We start from the raw sequence: 23,628 nt of genomic DNA, 5'->3' as shown, positions 1-23,628 counted from the left end.
AAAGGAGAAATAAAGATGTGTTTTTTACAATGAGATTCATTGAGCAATCATTTATTCCAATTATTATCTGTATGAGCCTGAAACCAGAACACTATTACCATTATCATTACTATATTGTTGTTGTTGTTGTTATTATAATTATTATTATTATAATAATAATTATTATTATTATGTCAATGCAACACAGCAAACGAGATCACTATGCTGGATTTTGTATTTCATCACCAGTCGGGCGCTTCCCAAGCACCTAGGACTGTGTGATGTACCGGCGAATTATGTTTGCCGATCCCAGTAAAGCAGCCTTTTGCAATTGACAGATGGAGATTTTGTCAATTCCGATGCTTTTCAAATGTCCGCTGAGATCCTTTGGCTCTGCGCCCAGTGTGCCAAGTACCACTGGGACCACTTTCACTGGCTTATGCCAGAGTCGTTGCAGCTTGATTTTTAGATCTTCGTATTTCACTAATTTCTCTAGCTGTTTTTCCTATTATTATTATTATTATTATTATTATTATTATTATTATTATTACTATACCATCAACAAACTACACACACACACAGATATTAATGTGTGTGTGTATAACTGTGCGTCTTTAACTTTTGTATGTTGTGTTTTTAATGTATATATTTCCATTAAAAATATTTTATAAAAAGCAAACCAACAAAACCATGCCCACTGCAAAGCTACTTTCCTTCTTGTAATGTTCTGGACCAATCAGGTCGCAGCCTGACTCAGCATTGTTTTACATAGCCATGACCTCCTTTTACCTTATATGCAATGTCAACTAACAGGCTACAAACCAAGTTGGCTCTTCTAGAGCATGTGGACTTCAACTAGCATGATTGGCTCAGGAATTCTGGGAGTTGAAGTCCACAAGTTATAGATGTTCCAATTTTGCCTACTCCTGGGCCGCAACTGGCTTTGATGTCTGAGGAATTCTGGGAGTTGAAGTCCACAAGTCACAGAAGAGCCAACTTGGCCTACTCCTGGACTAGATGACCTCCGAGGTCCCTTCAAATTCCATTAGTTCTGTTATTTTTGGCGTATGGTGAGTTGACAAGGCTGGTGAGTTGAGCTTGGAGGTCATCTAGTCTGATCCCCTGCTCTCACAGTAGACCCTGACAGAATCATAGAGGGAAGGTACCTCGGAGGTCAGCTACTCCGACCCTTTGCTCACCTAGGAGACCCTACCCATCCATCCATCTATCCATCTATTCCCCCCCTCTCTCCCTCACTCAGGACTTACAAGCGCATGGCTGAATCTGGCAGGCTTCGTCCTGGCGTTCCGGACCCAGGCAGGGCAATCCGATCCCAGCCGGGGCAGGATCCGTGCAGAAGTGGTATCGGTTTCGGAGTCCGATCCCGCAGGGGGCAGAGCATGGGCTCCAGGGACTCCACTCGGACCACTGACCGTTGACTGGGAGTGAGGGGGGTGGGAGGGAGAAGAGGAAAAGAGACCATGAGGAGAAGCCCATTGGGAAGCGTCGCTGAGATTCGAACCAGGAACTGCGCATGGTGTGAGTTGACCCATGGATGATCCACCACCCATCACTTGTGGTAATTGGAAGGGGCCTTAGAGGTCATCACCCCTCTCCTCCTCCTCTTCCTCATTCTTCCTGATCTTCTTCCTCTTCCTCTTCCATTTCCTCTTCCTTTGCCTCCTCCTGCTGCTCTTCCTCTCCCTCCTCCTCTTCCTCATGCCCTTCCTCCTCCTCCTCCTCCTCTTCCTTACTTTTCCTTCTCCTCTTCTTCCTCATCCTCCTCTTCCTTCTCCTCCTCCGAACAATAGCCTTGGAGGTGACCTCAGAAGCCTTCCCAGCCCCCAGGGATTCCACCTGTGCCTCTCCTGGAGGGGGTTACACCCAGGAAACTACGTATCCAACACAGCGTCTCTCTCTCTCTCTCTCTCTTACCGTCAGCGCAGGATTCCCGGCTGCAATTCACCACCCGCCCGCCGACACAGGAGCTGCGAAAGGGAGGATGGGAAAAAATAATAATAAAGTGTGCAATAGGGTTGATATTCCTGGAGGCATCTGTAATATGGCAAAGAATCTAGCTTTACTAGATAAGTGGTCAAAGCAATGGAAACTGCAGTTTAATGTTTCCAAATGTAAAATAATCTATGTTTCTATGTTTTTCTCTATCTATTTATCTATCTATCTATCTATCATCTATCTATCATCTATCTATCTAATTAATCTTCTGTTTCTAAGCAGACTGACCAGTTCTCGCAACCTTTGGCCACCGATTTGCCCGGTGAGTAGAACCTCCCCTCCACGGTGCAAGGGCAGTCTTCTGCCGGAATGCAGAGATCATTCTGGAAGAAGTTGGAGAAGAAATCATGTTAGAGCGACGCCCTCGAGAAGAATAAAACAAAGAGTTGGCCCTGTTGAGTTGTCCATGTTGAGTTGGATTGTTGTGTTGGCCGTGTTGAGTTGTTCATGTTGAGATGACCATGTTGGGTTGGCCATATTGAGTTGGCTTGTTGACTTGGCCATGTTGAATTGGCCATGTTGAGTTGGCTTGTAGATTTGGCCATGTTGATCTGGCCATGCTGAGTTGTCCATGTTGAATGGTCCATGCTGAGTTGGCCATATTGAGTTGGCTTGTTGACTTGGCCATGTTAAGTTGGCATTATTGACTTGACCATGTTGACTTGACCGTGTTGAATTGTCCATGTTGAATTGGCCTTGTTGAGTTGGCCATGTTGAATTGGCCATGTTGTATTGGCCATGTTGATTCATCCATGTTGAGTTGTCCATGTTGAGTTGGATTGTTGTGTTGGCCATGTTGAGTTGTTCATGTTGAGTTGTCCATGTTGAGTTGGCCATGTTGAGTTGGCCATGTTGAGTTGGCCATGTTGAATTGACCGTGTTGAGTTGGCCATGTTTTGTTCATGTTGAATGTCCATGTTGAGTTGTCAGTGTTGAGTTGGCCGTGTTGAGTTTGTTTATTTATTTATTTATTTATTTATTTATTTATTTATTTATTTATTTATTTATTTATTTATTTATTATTTAGATTTGTATGCCGCCCCTCTCCGAAGACTCAGGTTGGCTTGTTGATGGCCATGTTGAGTTGGTTCTGTTGAATTGGCCATGTTGAGTTGGCCATTATAGTTGACCAAGTTGAGTTGGCCATGGTGAGTTGGCCATGGTGAGTTAGCTGTAGGGAATTATTCATGGTGAATAGGCCATGGTGAATTGGCTATGTTGAGTTCACCATGTTTAGTTGGCCATATAGAGTTGACCATGTTGACCATATTGAGTTGGGCATGTTGAGTTCACCATGTTGAGTTGGCCATGTTGAGTTGGCTTGTTGACTTGGACAGGCGTTGGCTGTGTTGAGTTGGCCATTGCAAATGGTCTCTGAGATACCCACCTCCCTTTCTTCCTGGCATCCTCCCTCCACTCTCGCAATGCTAGTCCTCATGAAACTAAGCCAGGCCACATTCTAAAAAATGGAAATATATATTTACCAGTAAAATGGTGTCATTGGGGCAGTAGCAACCTGGCTGGCATGCCATGGGACCAGAATCATCTTCGGTGTTGAGTTCTGCGCAGGAAGTAGGCCCGTGGGTGCACTCATGCCATACTTTCTCAGCTGGACAGCTGCCTGGAATCTCACCTGGTTGACAAGGGATGAGAGAAAGATCTTAGTTATCATTTAATGGAAACAATATGGGGTTTGGACTAGATGACCTCTGAGGTCCCTTCCAACTCTCTGGTTGAGTGGGGGTTGATGACCTCTGAGGTCCCTTCTCTCTCTCTCTAAGGGTCCCCTGGATGAGTAGGGGGTTGGACAAGATGACCTCTGAGGTCCCTTCTCTCTCTAAGGGTCCCCTGGATGAGAAGAGGGTTGGACAAGAGGACCTCAGAGGTCCCTTCCAACTCCCAATGGGTCTCCTGGATGAGTAGGGAGATGGACAAGATGACCTCCGAGGTCCCTTCCAACTCTGTAAGGGTCTCGTGGATGAGTAGGGGGCTGGATTAGTTGAACTTTTGTGGTCTCTTCCAACTCTCTAAGGGTCTCCTGGATGAGTAGGGGGATGGACTAGATGACCTCTAAGGTTCCTTCCAACTCTGTAAGGTCTCCTGGATGAGTAGGGGGCTGGACAAGATGACCTCTAAGGTCTCTTCCAACTCCCTAATGGTCTCATGGATGAGTAGGAGGCTAGACCAGGTGACCTTTTGTGGTCTCTTCCAACTCTCTAAGGGTCTCCTGGATTAGTAGGGGGATGGACTAGATGACCTCCGAGGTCCCTTCCAACTCCGCAAGGATCTCCTGGATGAGTAGGGGGCTGGACTAGATGACCTCTAAGGTTCCTTCCAACTCTGTAAGCGTCTCATGGATGAGTAGGGGGCTGGACCACGTGACCTTCCAACTATCTAAGGGTCTCCTGGATGAGTAGGAGGCTGGACTAGATGACCTCTGAGGTCCCTTCTCTCTCTCTCTAAGGGTCTCCTGAATAGACTAGATGACCTCCAAGGTCCCTTCTCACTCTCTAAAGGTCTTCTGGTAGGGGGTTGGACTAGATGGCCTCTGAGGTCCCTTCCAGCTCTCTAAGGATCTCCTAGATGAGTAGAGGGATTGACTAGATGACCCCCCAAGGTCCCTTCCAACTCTATAAGGGTCTCCTGGATGAGTAGGGGGCTGTACTAGATCATCTCTGAGGTCCCTTCCAACTCTATAAGGGTCTCCTGGATGAGTAGGGGGCTGTACTAGATCATCTCTGAGGTCCCTTCCAGCTCTCTAAGGGTCTCTTGGTTGAAAAGGGAGTCACACTTGATTACCTCCCATCGTCCCATTCTCGATTGATCGATGGAATCCCACCTGTGCAGGGTTGAAGGTTACAGGTCGAGAAATCAATCCGGGTCGAAACGGCGACACTGATTCTGGTCCGATTCCGAAAACCGCCCCCGCAGGGAACCGAGCAGGGGGACCAGGGACCCCATTCCATGCCAGAACCTATATGGTTGAAGTGTAAAGAGGGGAGGGGTCTGGAAACCAGCAGCTTCTCAATACAATACAATATATTGGGCTGGCAAAGGCGGGGAGAAGCCTCCGTGGAGCCTCTCTAGGAATCTCCTGGGAGGAAACAGGGCTGGAAATGGAGAGGAGAAGCCTCTCTGGGGCCTCTCTGGGATTCTCCTGCGAGGAAAAAGGGCCGGAAAAAGTGGGGAGAAGCCTCCGTCAGGCCTATCTAGGAATCTCCTGGGAGGAAACAGGACCAGAAAAGGCGTGGAAAAGATTCTCTGGGAATCTCCTGTGAGGAAATAGGACCGGAAAAGGTGGGGAAAAGCCTCCGTGGGGCCTCTCTAGGAATCTCCTGGGAATAAACGGGGCCATAAAAGAAGGGGAGAATCCGCCATGTGGCCTCTCTGGGAATCTCTTGTGAGGAAAAAGGGCTGGAAACATTGGGGAGAAGCCTCCATCAGGCCTATCTAGGAATCTCCTGGGAGGAAACAGGACCAGAAAAGGCAGGAAAAGATTCTGTGGGGCCTCTCTAGCAATCTTCTGGTAGGAAACAGGGCCAGAAAAGGTGGGGAGAAGCCTCCATGGGACCTATCTAGGAATCTCCTGAGAGGAAACAGTACCAGAAAAGGCGGGGAAAAGCCTTCATGGGGCCTCTCCAGGAATCTCTTGGGAGGAAACGGTGCCGGAAAAGGAGGGGAGAAACCTCCATGGGGCCTCTCTGGGAATCTCCTGTAAGGAAATAGGACCGGAAAAGGTGGGGAGAAGCCTCTGTGGAGCCTATCTAGGAATTTCCTGGGAGGAAACAGGACCAGAAAAGGTGGGGGAAAGCCTTCTTGGGGCCTCTCTAGGAATCTCCTGGGAATAAACGGGGCCATAAAAGAAGGGGAGACGCCTCCATGGGGCTATTCTGGGAATCTCCTGCGAGGAAAAACGGCCGGAAACATTGGGGAGAAACCTCCATGGGTCCTATCTAGGAATCTCCTGGGAGAAAACAGTGCTGGAAAAGACGAGAAGCCTCCGTGGGGCCTCTCTAGGAATGGTAGAGGTACCACTGTATATTGGTTGCAGGTGTTGCAAACAGCCACAAGAGGGAGTTAGAGGTAGGGGTAGGGTCTATTAGCTTCTATATAGCTTAGCCTTGCACTCTGCATTTTTATGCATATTGCAGCTAAAATGTCTTTTGGCTGGGCTGGGGTGCTTCCCTTCCCACTGAACTGTATTTTGGGGGGTTCTGTAAGGGTCTCCGAGGTCTCTCTCTCTCTCTCTCTCCCTTTTTCTCCCTTTCTCTCTCTCTCTCTCTCTTTCTTTCTTTCTCTCTCTTTCTCTCTCTCTCTTTCTCTGTCTCTCTCTCTCTCTCTTTCTATCCCTCTTTCTCTCTCTCTCTTTCTCTCTCTCTCTCTCTCTTTCTATCTCTCTCTCTCTATCTCTCTCTCTTTCTATCTCTTTCTCTCTCTCTTTCTCTCCCTCTCTTTCTCTCTCTCTTTCTCTCTCTTTCTCTCTCTTTCTCTCTTTCTATCTCTCTCTTTCTCTCCCTCATTCTATCTCTCTCTCTCTTTATCTCTCTTTCTTTCTATCTCTCTCTTTCTCTCCCTTTCTCTCTCTCTCTCCCTCTTTCTATCTCTCTCTTTCTCTCACCTGGGCAGGCCTGCAGGCTGCAGAATTCCACCTCCACCTTGGATCCCTCACAGTCCCCTCCTTCTGTCCCGGTGTCTGAACGGTACCTCCGCCGAGTACCTACATTGCAAGTCCGGCTGCAGGAGGTCCAAATGGACCAGGGGGTCCAGCTACAACTGCCTGCATTGGGGGAGGGGAGGGAGGGGATGGGGTTGGGAGAGAGTAGAAATAGAGCTGGAATTTACCTGTCAATCTGCCAGGTGATTTTCACATTCCATAGTAAAGTAAAGTAAGCAAAGTTATGCATTCCATAGTAAAGTAAAGTTAGTAAAAAGTTACACATTCCAGGAAAGTAAAGTTAGTAAAGTTACACATTCCATAGGAAAGTAAAGTTAGTAAAGTTACACATTCCATAGGAAAGTAAAGTTAGTAAAGTTACACATTCCTTAGTAAAGTAAAGTTAGTAAAGTTACACATTCCATAGTAAAGTTAGTAAAAAGTTACACATTCCATAGTAGATCACTTACTTAGCATGAGTGCTCAAAATTAGACTCTGATGCCCATCACTCCACCCACTCGGCATGCTTTAAGAGGGGAGGACTCCCACTCCCATAATCCCCCAGCCGGCACCCGTTCCTGGATTTCCACTCCCATAATCCCCTAGCTGGCATCCGTTACTGGACTTCCACTCCCATAATCCCCCAGCCGGCATCTGTTCCTGGACTTCCACTCCCATAATCCCCCAGCTCACATCCGTTTCTGGATTTCCACTCCCATAATCCCTCAGACGGCATCCGTTCCTGGACTTCAATTCCCATAATCCCCTAGCTGGCATCCATCCCTGGACTTCCACTCCCATAATCCCCCAGCCGGCTTTAAGAGCGGAGGACTCCAACTCCCATAATCCCCCATCACCCCTGGTTTCAAAACCCGTGTCGAAATTTCTTGACCGGCAATCAAGGGATTAGTGTGTGGATGGGGGTGTGGAGGATCCTTGTGTCAGAAAGGTCACGACTCCCCAAACCTCGCCCCCTAAATTAAAAAAATTACCTGGACATGGTTCCGTGCCGCACACCATCGCCCCCTCCTGGCAGGTGCTAGAATGGAAAAAAACAATCATTGGAATTGATTCCTCTTCTGTCGAACGACAATTGACGCGCCACACCCAATCCCCCACGATCCTTTGCCTTCGTCTTAGGAACATTATTAACTTATTTTATTAACTGTTTCATTCTGAAGTTAATGAGGTGTTATCATTTTAGTAATAATACATTTATTTATTTATATTATTATTATTAATAATAATACATTTATTTATTTATTTATTGAAGCCCCACACCCAATTTTATTTATCGTTACTTATTTATATTGATTATTTAATTGATTATTGTTTATTTAATGTTTATTGCTTTATTGATGGTTATTTATTTAACATTTATTTATTTATTTATTGAAGCTTCACACCCCATTTCCTCTGATCCTTTGCCTTCATTTTATGAACTTTGTTGTATTAACTTTATTAGTTAATCATGTTTTATGATTTCATTTGTTATTTATTTAATATTTATTATTTTATTGATTATCATTTATTTAATTTTTATTATTTTATTGATTATTATTTATTTATTCCTAATGTAATTTCAAAAAAATTGATAATGTAACAATTTTACTGTACTAATTTACTGTAATAATAATGTTACCATTAGCTTTGTTTTGTTAATGTTATTAACTGTTTTATTAACTGTTTTATTCTAAAGTTAATTGTGTTCTATTATTTTTGATTATTATTTATTTAATATTGATTATTTTATTGATTATTGTTTATTTAATGTTTATTATTTTATTTATTTATTATTATTTATTTATTATTTATTTATTTATCCACTGAAACTCCACATCCCATTTCCCACGATCCTTTGCTTGTGTTATTAACTTTGTTTTATTAACTTTTTCATTCTAAAGTTAATCTTGTTTTATTATTTTATTTGCTGTTATTTATTTAATATTTATTATTTTATTGATTATTATTTATTTAATGTTTATTATTGTATTGATGATTCTTTATTTAATATTTATTTATTTATTGAAACTACACACCCAAGAAAGGAAGGAAGGAAGGAAGGAAACTAAGAAAGAAGGAAGGAAGGAACCAAAGGAATGAAAGAAAGGAAGGTAAGAAGAAGAGTAAAAAGGATGGAAGGAAAGAAAGGAAGGAAGGAAACAAAGAACAAGGAAGGGAGGAAAAAAGAAAGAAGGAAAGAAAGAAAGAAAGAAGGAAGGAAGGAAAGAAGGAGAGAAAGAAGGAAAGAAAGAAAGAAGAAAGGAAGGAAAAAGAGGAAAAAGGAAGGAAGGAAAATAAGAACAATGAAAGGAAGGAAGAAACAAAAAAAGGAAAAATAAAGAAAGGAAGGAAGGAACCAAAGGAAGAAAAAATAAAGAAAGGAAGGAAGGAAAGAAAGAAGTAAAAGGGATGGAATGAAAAAAGAAAGAAAGTAAAGAAGGAAACTAAGAAAGAAGGAAAGAAGGAAATAATAATAATAATAATGATAATAATATTAATACTATTAATAATAATAATGAAAGGAAGGAAGGAAGGGAGGAACAAAGGAAGGAAAGAAAGAAGGAAGGCAAGTAGAAGAGTAAAAAGGATGAAAGGAAAGAAAGAAAGAAAGAAAGAAAGAAAGAAAGAAAGAGGCACTTTTGACCAATCGCCTACCAGTTGTTGCAGGAATCTCGGCGGGTGCTGCTGCCCGGAGAGTAAATCTCCCCCTGGTAATAACACGGACACCGGCTGATCACCACACAGGATCCGTCATGGAGGAAGAGATCCTCGGTGCAGTGGCAGCCATCCTGGCATGGAGAGGCGCACTCGATGTCCGTGTTCCGGTCAAGACAGAGTCGTGGGCACGCACCCCCCTCCCTCTGGCACTCCTCCGCCGTCCGGTATACCATGTTTGGCGGGCACTGCGCTGGGGGGCGGAAGTAGAACAACGTTGAATCTCCACACCCCATTTCCCACAATCCTTTGCCTTTATACAGCCTGGAAGTAGAACAACGTTGAATCTCCACACCCCATTTCCCACAATCCTTTGCCTTTATACTGCCCAGAAGTGTAACAATGTTGAATCTCCACACATTTTGCTTTGGCGCTTGCACGAGATTTTGCCAATTTTCGGCGTTATTTTTTCCTTCGGCGGAAATGAAGAGATCGCCAAAAATCAGCCAAAATCTTGTCTCCAAGAGCGTAAACCATAAACCATTAAAGAAATATAATATAAAAATAAAATAAATGCTATAAAATTAAAAATATAAAGTATAGTATATAATATACTGTAATATAATATAATGAAATAAAACAGTAAAATTAAGAATTAAAAATAATATAACATATAAAATATAAAATATATTATATAAAATATAATATATAAAATATAAAATAATATAAAATATAATAAATATTTAAAATAATATAAAAAATAAAAAATATAAGAAAGAAATAAGAAATAATATGAAATAATAAGAAACAAGAAATAAAATAACCCTAAATCCTAAACCACAAACCAAAAAAACAGAAAACATAAAAGAAATACAAAATATGTAGTTTAAAATAAAATAAAATATAAGATATAAAATGTATAATATAATATAATGAAATAAAATAATAAAATGAAAAATGAAAAATAATATAAAATATGATAAATATAAAAATATAAAATAAATATAAAATATAAAATAATATAAAATATAAAATAATATAGACTATAAAATATAAAATATAAAATAATATATAAAATATAAAATAAATATAAATTATATAAATTATAAGCCATAAAACATTAAAGAAATACGAAACAAGAAATAAAATAAAATGATTTAAAAAAATAAATAAAATGCTATAAAACAAAATAATAACAATAAAAAAGAAAACAAAATAATTTAAAAATTAAGTTAAGTTACATTTCATTAATTAAATTAATTAAATTTTGTTATGTTCCATTACGTCATGTAAATATTGTAAATACATTAAATTAAATTTAAAAATGAAAATTAAAAAATGAAACGCACTCTAAAAATTCAATTTGATATCAAAATTAAATCAAAATCTAAAACCCATACCTTGGCAGGGCTGCGTGTTGCAATCCCGCGTCTGGATCAGGGGGCCAGAGCATCCCGCGCCCCCATAGAAAGGCTTGGAGCAGGTTCGGTTACGAGTTTGAATCCCGGAGTCGCAGGGCGCCGAACAGGGAGACCAGGCCGACCAAGGAGTCCAAATCCCTTCCACTGCAGGGAGATGTTGTGGAAAGGGAAGTGATTGAAAGGCCTAGCCCTCCTAGCTTTAACTTTTACCTCATAAAATTTTTACCTCATAAAAGATTAAGTTTATCTTAATTTATCAGATGAAAATCAACTTGAATCAAAGCTGAGCTTAATTTAATGATAGGAAAATCAAAGTTAAACCTGAATGAAGCTTCGATCAAAGCTGATCTTAATTTATCAATCTAGGCCTGAATTAGGCATCGATCAAAGTTGAGCTTAATATATTGGATGAAAATCAAAGTTCATCTTCAATTTAGCTTGAGCTTAATTTATGGTATGAAAATCAAAGCTAAACCTGAATTAAGCTTCAATCAAGCTTTGTGCACGAGATCTCGCCAATTTTCGGCAGTTTCTTGAAATCACCAGAAATCAACAAAAATCTTCTCCACAAGAGCCTCCACACATGAGATTCCGCTATTACGCATGCACAGCAAGCGAAACCTCAAGTGACAACAATCTCATGTGTGAGATTTTGCCAATTTTCGGCTTTTTTCGCTTCTGCACATGCGCAGTAGCAAAGAAATTGCCGAAAATCAGCAAAAATCTCATCCACAAGAGCATCCTCACGTAAGATTTCACCTGCTTGCGCATGCGGCAAAGTGAACACGCACGAGATTCATCTTTTGCACATGCACAGTAAGTAAAATCTCACCCAAGGACAGTCTTGCGGACAAGATTTCGCCGATTTTCGGCCATTTCTTCTGCTGATTATCAACGAAATCTTGCGCCCGAGAGATTTCACTGAAAATCAGCAGACGAAATGGCTGAAAATCGGCAAAAATCTTGTCCACAAGCAAATCCTTTGCCTTTATACTGCATAGAGATATAACAAGGTTTAATCTCCATACCTGTTTTCCCACAATTCTTTGCCTTTATACTGCCTGGAAGTATAACAACATTGAGTCTCAGCACCCCGTTTCCCCCAATCCTTTTCCCCAAGATACTTTGCTGATGTCCAAGTACGAAAATCTCACGCTGACGGGCGCCTGCGACGATCCCAGTAGCCACCGGTAAGTGGAATGCTTGCCTGCCAGCATCTCTTCGGTTACTCACCCGGACAGGGGGGCGTGTCACACTCCTCCTCCTGCACCGTCTCGCCATCGCAGCCCGCAACCTGCGCGGTGCCATTGCAATGGCGGAATCGTTTGCGTGCACCGACCAGATCCGGCGCGTAGAAGCAGGTCTTGGAACATGGAGACCATGGGGTCCATTCGCTCCAGAGCGATGCCATTTCTGCCAGGAGGGAAGTGGGGACAGTGAAAAAAATGAAGCCATGCCCAACTGACCTCGAGTCACGCCCGCAAAATAAGACATGCCCACAAAATTTCACGAGCAGCATCAGAGTTTGCATCCTGTCGGACAGGCTATGCAGGCAAGTCGCCGCACGTCAGCAGGATTCAATTATCGCCGTTATGTACGGTTGAATCCAGCCATACGGAAAGATATAAATACAGAGGATGATATGAAACAGAGTGTGGAGAATCATTGCCTGGAGGTATAACAAAGGTGAATCGCCACACCCCTATTTCCCTCGATTCTTTGCCTTTATTCTGTCTGGAAGTATAACAACGTTGAATTTCCACATCCCATTTCCCACAATCCTTTTTTCTTTATACTGCCTGGAACTATAACAACATTGAATCTCCACACCCCATTTCCCACCATCCTTTGCCTTTCCCGCTGTTATTCTTACCTGGAGCGCAGATTGTATGGCATTCGCGCACCTCCTGGGCATCTCCTTGGCACGGGGCGCCCCCGTTGGCTGCCGCTGGGTTGGAGGGGGATCTGAAGACAAGAAAGAGGAAAACTTTGGGGAACTTTGAAAGTCACTTTTGGTTTTTCCCTTCATTTTTCAGATGGATGGATGGACGGAAAGATGGATGGATAAGTAGATAGATGATGGACAGATGATAGAAAGATGGATAGATGGAAGATATAAATAGATAGATGGATGGATGGATGGATGGGTAGATGATGGATAGATGATAGAAAGATAGAGTGAGAATGGAAGATACAGATAGATAGATGATGGATGGGTTGATAGATGATGGACAGATGATAGAAAGATAGAGAGAGAATGATAGATGATAGATGGAAGATATAGATAGATAGATAGATAGATAGATAGATAGATAGATGATAGAAGGATGGATGGATAGATGGGTGTGTGTGTGGGTGGGTGGGTGGGTAGATGATGGATAGATGATAGAAAGATAGAGAGAGAATTATAGATGATAGATGAAGGATATAGATAGAGAGAGAGAGAGAGAGAGAGAGAGAGGGAGGGAGGGAGGGAGGGAGGGAGGGATGGATGGATGGATGGATGGATGGATAGGTAGGTAGATAACCAATGCCCAATTCTGCACTGTCTTTGATCGGATGATTCCTCCCCCCTCCACCAATATGCTCTCATAACCTCGAACGACCCCGCCCAGCCCTTCACTTTCTTACCGGAACCTTTGCCGCATCCCGACTCCGCAACTCCGACTGCAGGACGTCCACGGCGACCAAGCCGACCAGCCGCACTTGACGGGACAGGCCATAGTGTCGCAGGTGACGGCACCGTCCAGGCACACGCTGGGGGTGGGGTGGGGTGGGGAGGAGATCGCGAAAAACGTTGAGGCTTCCCCTCACGACAGTTTCCCCTTCACGGCTGTTGTGAGGAATGCCATTGTTTTTATTATTGCTGTGAGCCGCCCCGAGTGTACGGAGAGGGGTGGCATACAAATCTAATTAATAATAATAATAATAATAATAATAATAATTATTATTATTATTATTATTATTATTATTATTATTATTATTATTATGAAAAAAATTTGACTCGTGACCATTTCTCCCACCTGTTACAACCATACGTTTACTATTTATTTATTATCTTATTGATTTACTAATTGGATTGGTATGCTGCCTCCATCATCCCCTCCAGTCTCTGAAGACTCGGGGCGGCTTACAAAATGTAATTTAAAAAACATTCAACCAATCAACCAATCAATCAGCCAAATAAACAAAAAAATAAATAAACCAATCAACCAACCAATAAACAAATATGTAAATAAACCAATTAACCAACTAATAAACCAACTAACCAATCAATCAATCAAGCAATAAATAAATAATAAATAAACAAACAAACAAATAAATCAACCAATCAACTAATTGACCAATTGTCCAATCGACTAATCAACCAAACAACCAACAAATAAATAAACAAACAAACAAATAAATAAACCAATCAGCCAAATAATCAACCAACCAACCAATCAATCAATCAACTAACCACTCAACCAAGCAACCAACCAAGCAACCAATCAATCAAACAACCAATCAAACAACCAAACAACCAGTCATCCAACCAACCAACCAATCAACCAACCAGCCAATCAACTAACCACCCAACCAATCAACCAATCAACTAATCAACCAATCAACCAACCAAACAACCAATCATCCAACCAACCAACCAACCAACCAACCAACCAACCAACCAATCATCCAACCAACCAACCGTCCAAATCAACCAACCAACCAATAAAAGGGATGCGCCCCACTCTCTCACCACTGACTGCAGTTACCCCGCAGGAAGATCTTGCCAGGCTGGCGCTGCTCGCCGTCGAAGAAGCAATGACACTGGCTCACATTCACGCAGCCGCCATCTTGGAGGAAGAGCCCCGGCGGGCAACGGCAACCTGGGGGGCAGACACCGAAGTCGACGGAGGGAGGTTATCAACCCCACAAGGAAGACAGGGCACCCCACCCACGCGGCCCCCAAAATCGCCTGCCGCTCACCCTCTACGCAGTGACTCAGGCAGGGCCGCCAGGCGCTCAGCTGGTGGCACGTCTGTGGGCAAGGGTCCACCAGGCCACGGGCGCAGTGCTCGGCTTGGACGAAGACCATATCAGGGCCACAGTCTGGGGGACGAAAGGAAAGACGAGATGAGGCCCCCCCGAAAAAGAGAGGATATAATATAACCAGGAGGATGAACAAAAGCATTTTTCCCAGATGTCAAACGTTGTAAAATTATGTACTATTACTATTACTATTATCACCATCATTATCATCATTATTATTATTATTATTGTTGTTGTTAACATTATCGTCATTATCATTATCACCATCACCATCATAATCATCATCATCATATCATTATCGTCATCATCATTATTATCATTATCTTTATCATTATCATAATTATCATCATCCTCATCATTATTACCATCACCACCACCACTACCACCACCATCACCATCGTTATTGTTATCATTATTTCTATGCCACCCCTCCCCGAGGATTGTCGAACAATTGGATGTTATTTCAATGCAATATCAGAAGGGGTGTTAAGATTAACAATACAATGGTATTGTTACATTGCATTTCCTTGTATTCCCAAATAAGGGAAAAGGTAGAATGCGAGCATGCTAATGCTGATCCCATTATTGAAATGTGACCTGATTGGCCCAGAGCTGCAAATCAACTCTCAACATGATTTTTCCCATCCCCAACCTATGTATATATACATACATACATACATACATACATACATACATACGTACGTACGTACGTACGTACGTACCTACGTACGTACATATGTGTGTGTGTGTGTGTACATACATACATACAAAATTTATAAATTTATAAATTAATAATAACTTAGAAGTGGTCAGACCCTCCCCAAGGCAGCCAAGATCACTAAACGTCAGTGAGGTTCAGGGTTCGAAAAGCAGCCCCTGGGCCCATGCAGAGTGCGTTTCTCTGGAATGAGGGTCCCGGATCCCGATGGAAACCACGCCCCCATCCCAGGCCCCCACCCAGCTCACCCCGGGCATCTCCGCAGGGCTGTTGGTTGCAGGTTTCCATCTGGACAGTGTCTCCCGGACATGGCTGCCCACCGTTTTTAGGCGGTGGATCCACACAGGCGCGGGTTCGACTCCGGACACCGCCCCGGCACTCGGCATCGCAGTCCGACCATTCACCCCAGGAGGCCCAGGCTCCATTCACTGGTTTAAAAGTGGGGGGAAGAGTAACCCGGGTGAAGATGGGCAAGGGAATCCCGACGCCTTACGCATTTCCGTGGCGAAGGTACAAAGCCTTGGGGCGTTCATAACCTTTGATTGTGCAGGTCGTCAAGGGCAAAGGTCACAAAGGTTATGAAGGTCACAAAGGTCAGAAAGGTTATGAAGGTCATGAAGGTCACAAAGGTCACAAAGGTTATGAAGTTTGCAAAGGTCACAAATGTCAGAAAGGTCATGAAGGTTACGAGGGTTACAAAGGTCACAAAGGTCAGAAAGGTTAAAAAGGTTATGAAGGTCACAAATGTTACAAGGGTCAAAGAAAAAAAGCCCTACCTGGACAGGCTCGGAGGAAGCAGGAGCGGCTATCAAATTCATCCCGGTCACAACGTCCTCCCAGGAGAGCATTGCGGAGCAGGTCACGTCGGCGGAAGGTTACTCCCAGCCCGCAGGAACGGCTGCACTCGCTCCAGGAGCTCCAGGGGGACAGGATGCAGTCCACTGTGGTGGGGGTGATGGGAGTGGAGGAGGAAGAGCAAGAGGAGGAGGAGGAAGAAGGAGAAGAGGGGGGAGGAAAAAGGAGGAGCAGAAAAAGAAGAAGAGGAAGAGGAGGGAGAAGAAGAACAAGAAGCAGGGGGAGGAAGGAGGGGGAGGCGAAAAGAGGAGGAGGATAAGGAGGAGGAGAAGAACAACAACAACCAGAAGAACAAGAACAAGAAGAACAAAAAGGAGGAAGAGGACGTGGAGGAAGAAGAAGAGGAAGAGGAAGAAGAAGACGGAGGAGGAGGAGAAGAACAACAACGACAACAAGAACAAGAAGAACAAGAACAAGAAGGAGGAGGAGGAAGGAGAAGAAGAGGAAGAAGAACAAGAAGGAGGAGGAGGTAGAAGGAGGTGGAAGGAGGAGGAGGAAGTGGAGGAAGAAGAAGAGGAAGAGGAAGGGGGAGGAAGAAGAAGAACAACAACAAGAAGAACAAAAACAACAAGGAGGAGGAGGAAGGAGAAGAAGAAGGAGAAGAAAAACAAGAACAAGAAGGGGGAGGAGGAGGAGGAGGAGGAAGATGGAGGAGGAGGAAAAAGAAGAGGAAGAAGAGGAAGAAGAGGAAGAAGAGGAAGAAGAGGAAGAAGAGGAAGAAGAGGAAGAAGAGGAAGAAGAGGAAGAAGAGGAAGAAGAGGAAGAAGAGGAAGAAGAGGAAGAAGAGGAAGAAGAGGAAGAAGAGGAAGAAGAGGAAGAAGAGGAAGAAGAGGAAGAAGAGGAAGAAGAGGAAGAAGAGGAAGAAGAGGAAGAAGAGGAAGAAGAGGAAGAAGAGGAAGAAGAGGAAGAAGAGGAAGAAGAGGAAGAAGAGGAAGAAGAGGAAGAAGAGGAAGAAGAGGAAGAGAGAAAGAGGAAGAAGAAGGAGGAGGAGGAAAAAGAAGAGGAAGAAGAAGAGGAAGAGGAAGAGGAAGAAAGAGGAGGAAGGGGGAGGAAGAAGATGGAGAAGAAGAAGAAGAAAAAGAGGAGGCAGAAGAAGAAAGGAAGAAAAGGGAGAAGAAAATGAAGGAAGAAGAAGAGGAAGAGGAAGAAGAAGAAGGAGGAGGAGAAGGTGGAGGAGAAGGAGGAAAAGGAGAAAGTGGAGGTGGAGGAAGAAAAAGGAAGAAGAAGAAGAGGAAGAAGAGGTAGAGGAAGAAGAACAAGAAGGAGGAGGAGGAGAAAGGAGGAGGAAGAAGAAGAACAAGAAAAGGAAGAGGAAGAAGAAGGAGGAGGAGGAGGAAGGAGAAGAAGAAAAAGAAGAAGAAGGAGGAAAAAAGAAGAAGTGGAAGAGGAGGAGGAAGAATAAGAACAAGAAGAAAAAGAAGAAAAAGAAGGAGGAGAAGGTAGAAGGAGGAGGAGGAGGTGGGGAAGAAGAATTAGGAGAGGAGGAGCAGGAGGAGGAGAAAAAGAAAGGAGAAGGAGGAGGACGGGTGGAGGAGGACCAGGAATGAGAAGCAAACAAAGAGAAAGAGAAGGAAGAATAGACGCCAGAGTAGAAGGAAGAGAAGGAACAAGAGACGCCAGATGAAAAGGAAGAGAAGCAGAAAGAGGAGGTTTCAGCACACACTTCTTGGGTTCCGGGTGATGGGCATGGGTCCACTCACCCCTCACTCCTCTCTGCCCCCCTTCCCCATCCTGCCCCCCTCCCCCGTCTCCCCACCTACCGCAATTGGCTTCATCGGAACCATCCTGGCAATCCTGGCGCAGGTCACAGCGGCGTTCGCGGCTCAGGCACTCCCCACTCTGGCAGGAGAACTGCTTGGAGGAGCATGTGCCAGGGGAGGCGCCCGTCGGGAGGGGAGGGGCCACGATGGGGGGCGTGGGGGGCATGGGACCGCCTGTGGGAGGACAAGAATCAGGTGATTCTTCTCTTCGTCCTCTCATTATCATCCTCCTCCTCCTCTTCACTTATCTTCTCCTCCTCCTTTTCCCTTATCCCCATCTTTCCTCCTTCTCATGATCCTCCTCCTTCACCTCTTTCTTCCCCTTCTCTATCTTCTTCTTCCTCTCCTCCTTTTCTTTATCTGCCTCTCCTGCTCCTCCTCCGCCTCCTCTTCTCCTTCTCCTCTTCCTCTCCTCCTTTTCTCCTCCTCCTCCTCCTTCTCTTCCTCTCTTCTTCCTCTCCTTCATTCTCCTTCTCCCCATCTATGCTCCTTCCCGCGATCCTCTTCCTTCTCCTCTATGTTTTTTCCTCTCCTCCTCATCTCTCTTCTACATCTTCTCACCCCTTATTCCCTTCTCCTCCTTCTCATTATCTGTTTTCTTTTTCCCTCCTCCCCTCCTCCTCTCCTCCTTCTTATCTGTCTCCTCCTTTTCTTTCCCACTTCTTCTCCTTCTTCTACATCTCCTTTTCCTCCACTTATTATCTCCTCTTTCCTCTTCATCTTCTTCTCTAACTTCTCCTTCCCCTTGTCTCTCCTCATCTTTTATCTCCTCCTTCTCCTTCTCCCTTTTCTTTTCCTCCTTATCTATCTTTTCTCTCTCCTTCCCCACATCTATTATATTCTTCTTTTTCTCATTAGCCACCTCCTCCTCCTCCTCCTCACCTATCTTCTCCTTCTCCTTCCTTCTCCTTCTCCACATTATTATCCTTCTCCTCCTCTTCCTCCTTCTCCTTATCTATCTTCTCTTTCTTGTCCTCTATCATCTCCTCATTATCCTCTTCCTTCATCTCCTCCTCCTGCTTATCCTCACTCCCCTTCTCCTTCTTCTCTTTCTTCTCCTCCTCTTACCCCGTTCCCCTCTTCTCCTCCTTCCTCCTCCTTCCTTCTCCATCACCACATTCCAAAATTTCTTTTTTTAAAAAAGAAAGAAAACAAGACGACAGCCCACGCATTTGCCAGAATCAGCATTAAATCCCAACCCCCCCCCAAATTAAAACAATACAGGGAAAAACATGGGCAGTGCCAAAATCAGCTCAAAATCCCCAAAAAAATCTTTAAAAAAAAACAAAAACAAGGTGGCGGCCCCCAAATCAGCAAAAAAAATCCCAGTTTCTTTTTTGAAAAACGGAAACAAGGTGGCGGCGCACACCATTTCCCAGAACCAGCCTCAAATCCCAATTCCCCCACAATTAAAACAAGACAGGGGGTGCATGGGCGGTGTGAAAATCAGCCAAAAAAATATATCCATTTTTATTCAAAAGAATGAAAACAAGATGGCAGATGAGAAAAAAAATAAGTGAAAAAAGATGGCGTCGTCCACCCTAAGTCCACCATTCTTCTCGACTGGGCCGAACCCAAATGGACAGCCTTTGAACTCACCGCAGTGGGCCTCATCCGAGCCATCGGCGCAATCCCGCTCCCCATCACAGACGGAAGCGGCATCCACACAGCCGAAGTTCTCACAGGTGAATTGTCCTTGCAGGCAAAGCAACCGGGCCATGGCAGCAGAAGGCATGAGAGTCATTCCTGCCAATGAGAAACGGAACAGTGGCTTTGGGGTCAAGGGATCCACCGATGGGCTGATCCCAACAGTTCCTGTCAGTCCCTTGTATTGATATCTGGGTGGAGGGGAGAAGGAGGTTTCTAATTTACCTCAGCAGAAGGGAGAAGGAGGTTTCTAATTTATCTCAGCAGAAGGGAGAAGGAGGTTTCTAATTTACCTCAGCAGAAGGAAGAAGGAGGTTTCTAATTTACCTCAGTGCCAATTCGCTACCTCTGGGGCCAAGGATCCACCAAGAGGCAGAACCCAACGGCTCCTGTTAGTCCCTTGTATTGATATCTGGGCGGAGGGGAGAAGAAGGTTTCTAATTTACCTCAGCACCAGTTTGCTACTTCTGGGGCCAAGGATCCACTGAGGGGCAGAACTCTAGGGCTCCTGTTAGTCCCTTGTATTGATATCTGTGCAGAGGGGAGAGGAGGTTTCTAATTTACCTCAGTGGAGGGGAGAAGGAGGTTTCTAATTTACCTCAGTGGAGGGGAAAAGGAGGTTTCTAATTTATCTCAGCGCCAGTTCGCTACCCCTTGGGCCAAGGATCCAACAAGGAGCAGAACCCAATGGTTCCTGTCAGTCCCTTCTATTGATATCTGGGCAGAGAGGAGAAGGAAGTTTCTGATTTACCTCAGCGCCAGTTTGCTACCTCTAGAGCCAAGGATCCACCAAGGGTCGCTTTCTGTTGGCGAGTCGGGATATGAACCGGAATCTCCCGATGGGATGTTTCTCCCTCCCCACCCAGCTAGCAGTCCCACCTGCCTTACCTGACAAGGTGGGCTTCCATCCAGGGGTTCCAGGGCGGGGCGGAAGAACGGGCCCTGTGCTCGATCCAGGAGTCGCAATTGGCTGAGAAGTCGATCGGTGAATGCCAGGCGTCACCGGGGAAATGGCGGGGAAGGGGGTGGTTTTCTGGAACCGCTGAGAAGGCGTCGGGTGTGCTGCACTGGTCCGGGAAACTGCCGCTGTCTCCAGTTTGGTGAAAGGTGGAAGCAAGGTACCGACGGAAGAGGGGGCTGCACCGGGAGTCATGTGGATCGTTCCTGGGACGCGGGATGTAAACCGTCCTGCCGCGCGCTCAGTCTCTAAGTCATGCGGGGGGGAGGGGAAATAAGCTTGAAAGAGGTCTATACTAGATCAAAATATATATATTAAATATACTACAACTACATATATGTTACACTTCGACAAACATATATACAAGGGGAGAGGAGGAGAACCTGGGGCCTAGAGGTTAAAGTGATTGCCTGACCTTACCTTCCTCTTTCTTTCTTTCTTTCTTTCTTTCTTTCTTTCTTTCTTTCTTACTTCCCTCCTCCCTTCCTTTGTTTTTTCTCTCTTTCCTCTCCTTTCCTTCTTTTTTGTTTTTCTTCCTTTCTCTTTCTATCCTTCCCTCCTTCTTTTCTCTTTCTATGTTTGTTTCCTTCCTTTTGCTTCCTTCCTTTTCTTTCTTTCTTCCTTCCTTTCGTTTTTCTTTCTTTCTTGCCTTTCTTCCTTTCTCCCTCCCTCCTTTTCCTTCCTTCCTTCCTTTATTCTTTTCTTCCTTCCTTTCTCTTTCTTCCTTCCTTCCTTTCTCTTTCTATCCTTCCTTCCTTCATCTTCCTTCCTTCTTTCCTTCTTTTCTCTTTCTATGTTTCCTTCCTTCCCTCCTGCTTTCTTTCTTTCTTTCATTTTCTTTCTATCCTTCCTTCCTGTGTCTTTCTTTCTTTCATCCTTTCTTTTTTCTTTCTTCCTACTTCTTTATTCCGTCCTTCTTTTCTTTTTCTATCCTTCCTCTTCCTTCCTTCCTTCCTTCCTTCATCTTCCTTCCTTCTTTCCTTCTTTCCTTCTTTTCTCTTTCTATGTTTCCTTCCTTCCCTCCTCCTGCTTTCTTTCTTTCATTTTCTTTCTATCCTTCCTTCATATTTCTTTCTTTCCTTCCTTTCCTTCCTTCCCTCCTTTCTCTTTCTGTGTTTCCTTCCTTCCTCTTTCTTTCTTTTTTCTTTCTTCCTACTTCTTTCTTTCTTCCTTTTCTTTTTCTATCCTTCCCCTTCCTTCCTTCTTTCCTTCCTTCCTTCCTTCCTTCCTTCCTTTCTTCCAGTCGGGTGAAAAGCAGGCTCATACAGATACAATTAATAAATGTCGCATCCTGCAAAATCAGTGGACGGTCCCGAAGACGCTACTCTCAAGATACTACGCACCTTCTTCACCACCTACAGCCCCCTCTCCTCCCAACATCCCTTCCCCACACCGCAACTTACTCCAAGGGCAGCCAAACAACTCCAGGCGCAAGGAAATACTCCGACGGTACTCCACGGGTACAAAGCGGAGGAAACGGGTGAGGAGAGTCGGGTAGAGCTCTTGACGTCTTGGGGTGCCGCCATCAGAATTAGCTTCCAGAACCTGCGAGGGGTGAAAGTTTTGGAGAGGACTCAAAATGGGGCGCTTCGATATAAAATTCGGATCAACAAATTATTAATATAAAACAAAATTATATCAAAAGTTTTTACTTCAGTTTTTTTAGTTGTAATATTCAGATTTATTTTATATATAATTATTTTATTATATATTATTATATTATTTCTTCCTCCCTTTCTCTTTCTTTCCTTCCTTCCCTCCTTCTTTCCTTCCTTCCTTTCTACCTTCATCTCTTTCTATTCTTCCTTCTTTCCCTTTCCTTCCTTCCTTCCTTCCTCCTTTTCTCTTTCTATCCTTCCTTCCTTCCTTCCTCTTTCTATCCTTCCTTCTTCCCTTTCCTTCCCTCCTTCCCTTCCTTCCTTCCCTTCCTTCCCTTTCTTTCTTTCTTTCTTTCTTTCTTTCTTTTTTCCCTTATAGAACCAGCGGAGGAGCAAAAGGTTTAGGAGAGGACTCAAAATGGAGCGCTTTGATATAAAATAATGATCAAAAAATTATTGATATAAAATAAAATTATATTTTAAAAAATTACTTAGTTTTTTTAGTTGCAATATTCAAATTTATTTTATATATATATACTGTGGTTGGTAAATACACAGTAGCTGAATTTAAACATGCCTGGGATAAACATGTATCCATCCTAAGATAAAATACAAAAAATAGTATAAGGGCAGACTAGATGGATCATGAGGTCTTTTTCTGCCATCAGTCTTTTGTTTCTATGTTTCTATATCATTTATTATTATTATTATTATTATTATTATTATTATTATTATTATATTTTTATTTTTTTCCTTTCTACTTCTACCCTTCTTTCTTCCTTTCTTTTTCTATCCTTCCTTCCTTCCTCTGGATGGATAGAGAGTTGGGTGAATGGTTGAAGAATTGGATGGAGGAAAGGAATGGGAAGAGGAGGAGATGCTATACCTGAGGCTCTAGGGATGTCACTGCGCCGTATCCAGGCTTGGTGTAGTTCAAAAAATGGACCCCATCGTTGCTATAAAGCAGGCGATATTGTATGACAAACCCCCCTGAGATGCCACCACCCTGAGTGGTCACTGCTGTGATGAAGAAGGGTTGGAGTAGGTCCACCTGGTAGTAGGGGTCAGGGTCAGAATGAAGAGGGCTCCAACCCGACGTGGCGTTCCACCTGGAAAAAAACAGAAGACCCCCTCGAAGTTCAGTTGTGGTCAACGTACAGAAGAGAGAGACTTCCCAAAGGCCAGCCATGAGGAGGTCTTCTCTTGGAGAATTTCCCTGGATGGAAGAATGAGATACCACCATGTTTCTCTCTCCTAAAAAGCCAGGTTGGAGGACACACATAGCCAGGAAAGTAAATGGATGGATGGCTGAGGGATTCTGGGAGTTGAAG

At 43.9% G+C, this 23,628-nt stretch overlaps 1 protein-coding gene across 1 annotated transcript in view; it reads right to left on the bottom strand.

The window, feature by feature from the left end:
* Positions 1–23,628, bottom strand: part of LOC139153202 (SCO-spondin-like) — a 104,811-nt gene that overhangs the window by 35,035 nt on the left and 46,148 nt on the right. The window contains 21 exon segments of the mRNA XM_070726836.1: positions 1,248–1,418; positions 1,915–1,967; positions 2,224–2,318; positions 3,480–3,628; positions 4,835–4,969; positions 6,614–6,772; positions 7,643–7,689; positions 9,309–9,561; positions 10,709–10,873; positions 11,963–12,142; positions 12,603–12,694; positions 13,361–13,486; positions 14,469–14,598; positions 14,699–14,821; positions 15,728–15,907; positions 16,256–16,420; positions 18,095–18,268; positions 19,694–19,840; positions 20,630–20,947; positions 22,103–22,244; positions 23,184–23,406. Of these exon segments, the coding sequence (XP_070582937.1) occupies positions 1,248–1,418; positions 1,915–1,967; positions 2,224–2,318; positions 3,480–3,628; positions 4,835–4,969; positions 6,614–6,772; positions 7,643–7,689; positions 9,309–9,561; positions 10,709–10,873; positions 11,963–12,142; positions 12,603–12,694; positions 13,361–13,486; positions 14,469–14,598; positions 14,699–14,821; positions 15,728–15,907; positions 16,256–16,420; positions 18,095–18,268; positions 19,694–19,840; positions 20,630–20,947; positions 22,103–22,244; positions 23,184–23,406 (3,227 nt within the window).

The sequence above is a fragment of the Erythrolamprus reginae genome, chromosome Z (assembly GCF_031021105.1).
Source record: "Erythrolamprus reginae isolate rEryReg1 chromosome Z, rEryReg1.hap1, whole genome shotgun sequence".
NCBI classification, from domain to species: Eukaryota; Metazoa; Chordata; class Lepidosauria; order Squamata; family Dipsadidae; genus Erythrolamprus; species Erythrolamprus reginae.
The sequence above is the reverse complement of the archived record's forward strand: the minus strand, read 5'-3'. Positions and strand labels throughout refer to the sequence as shown.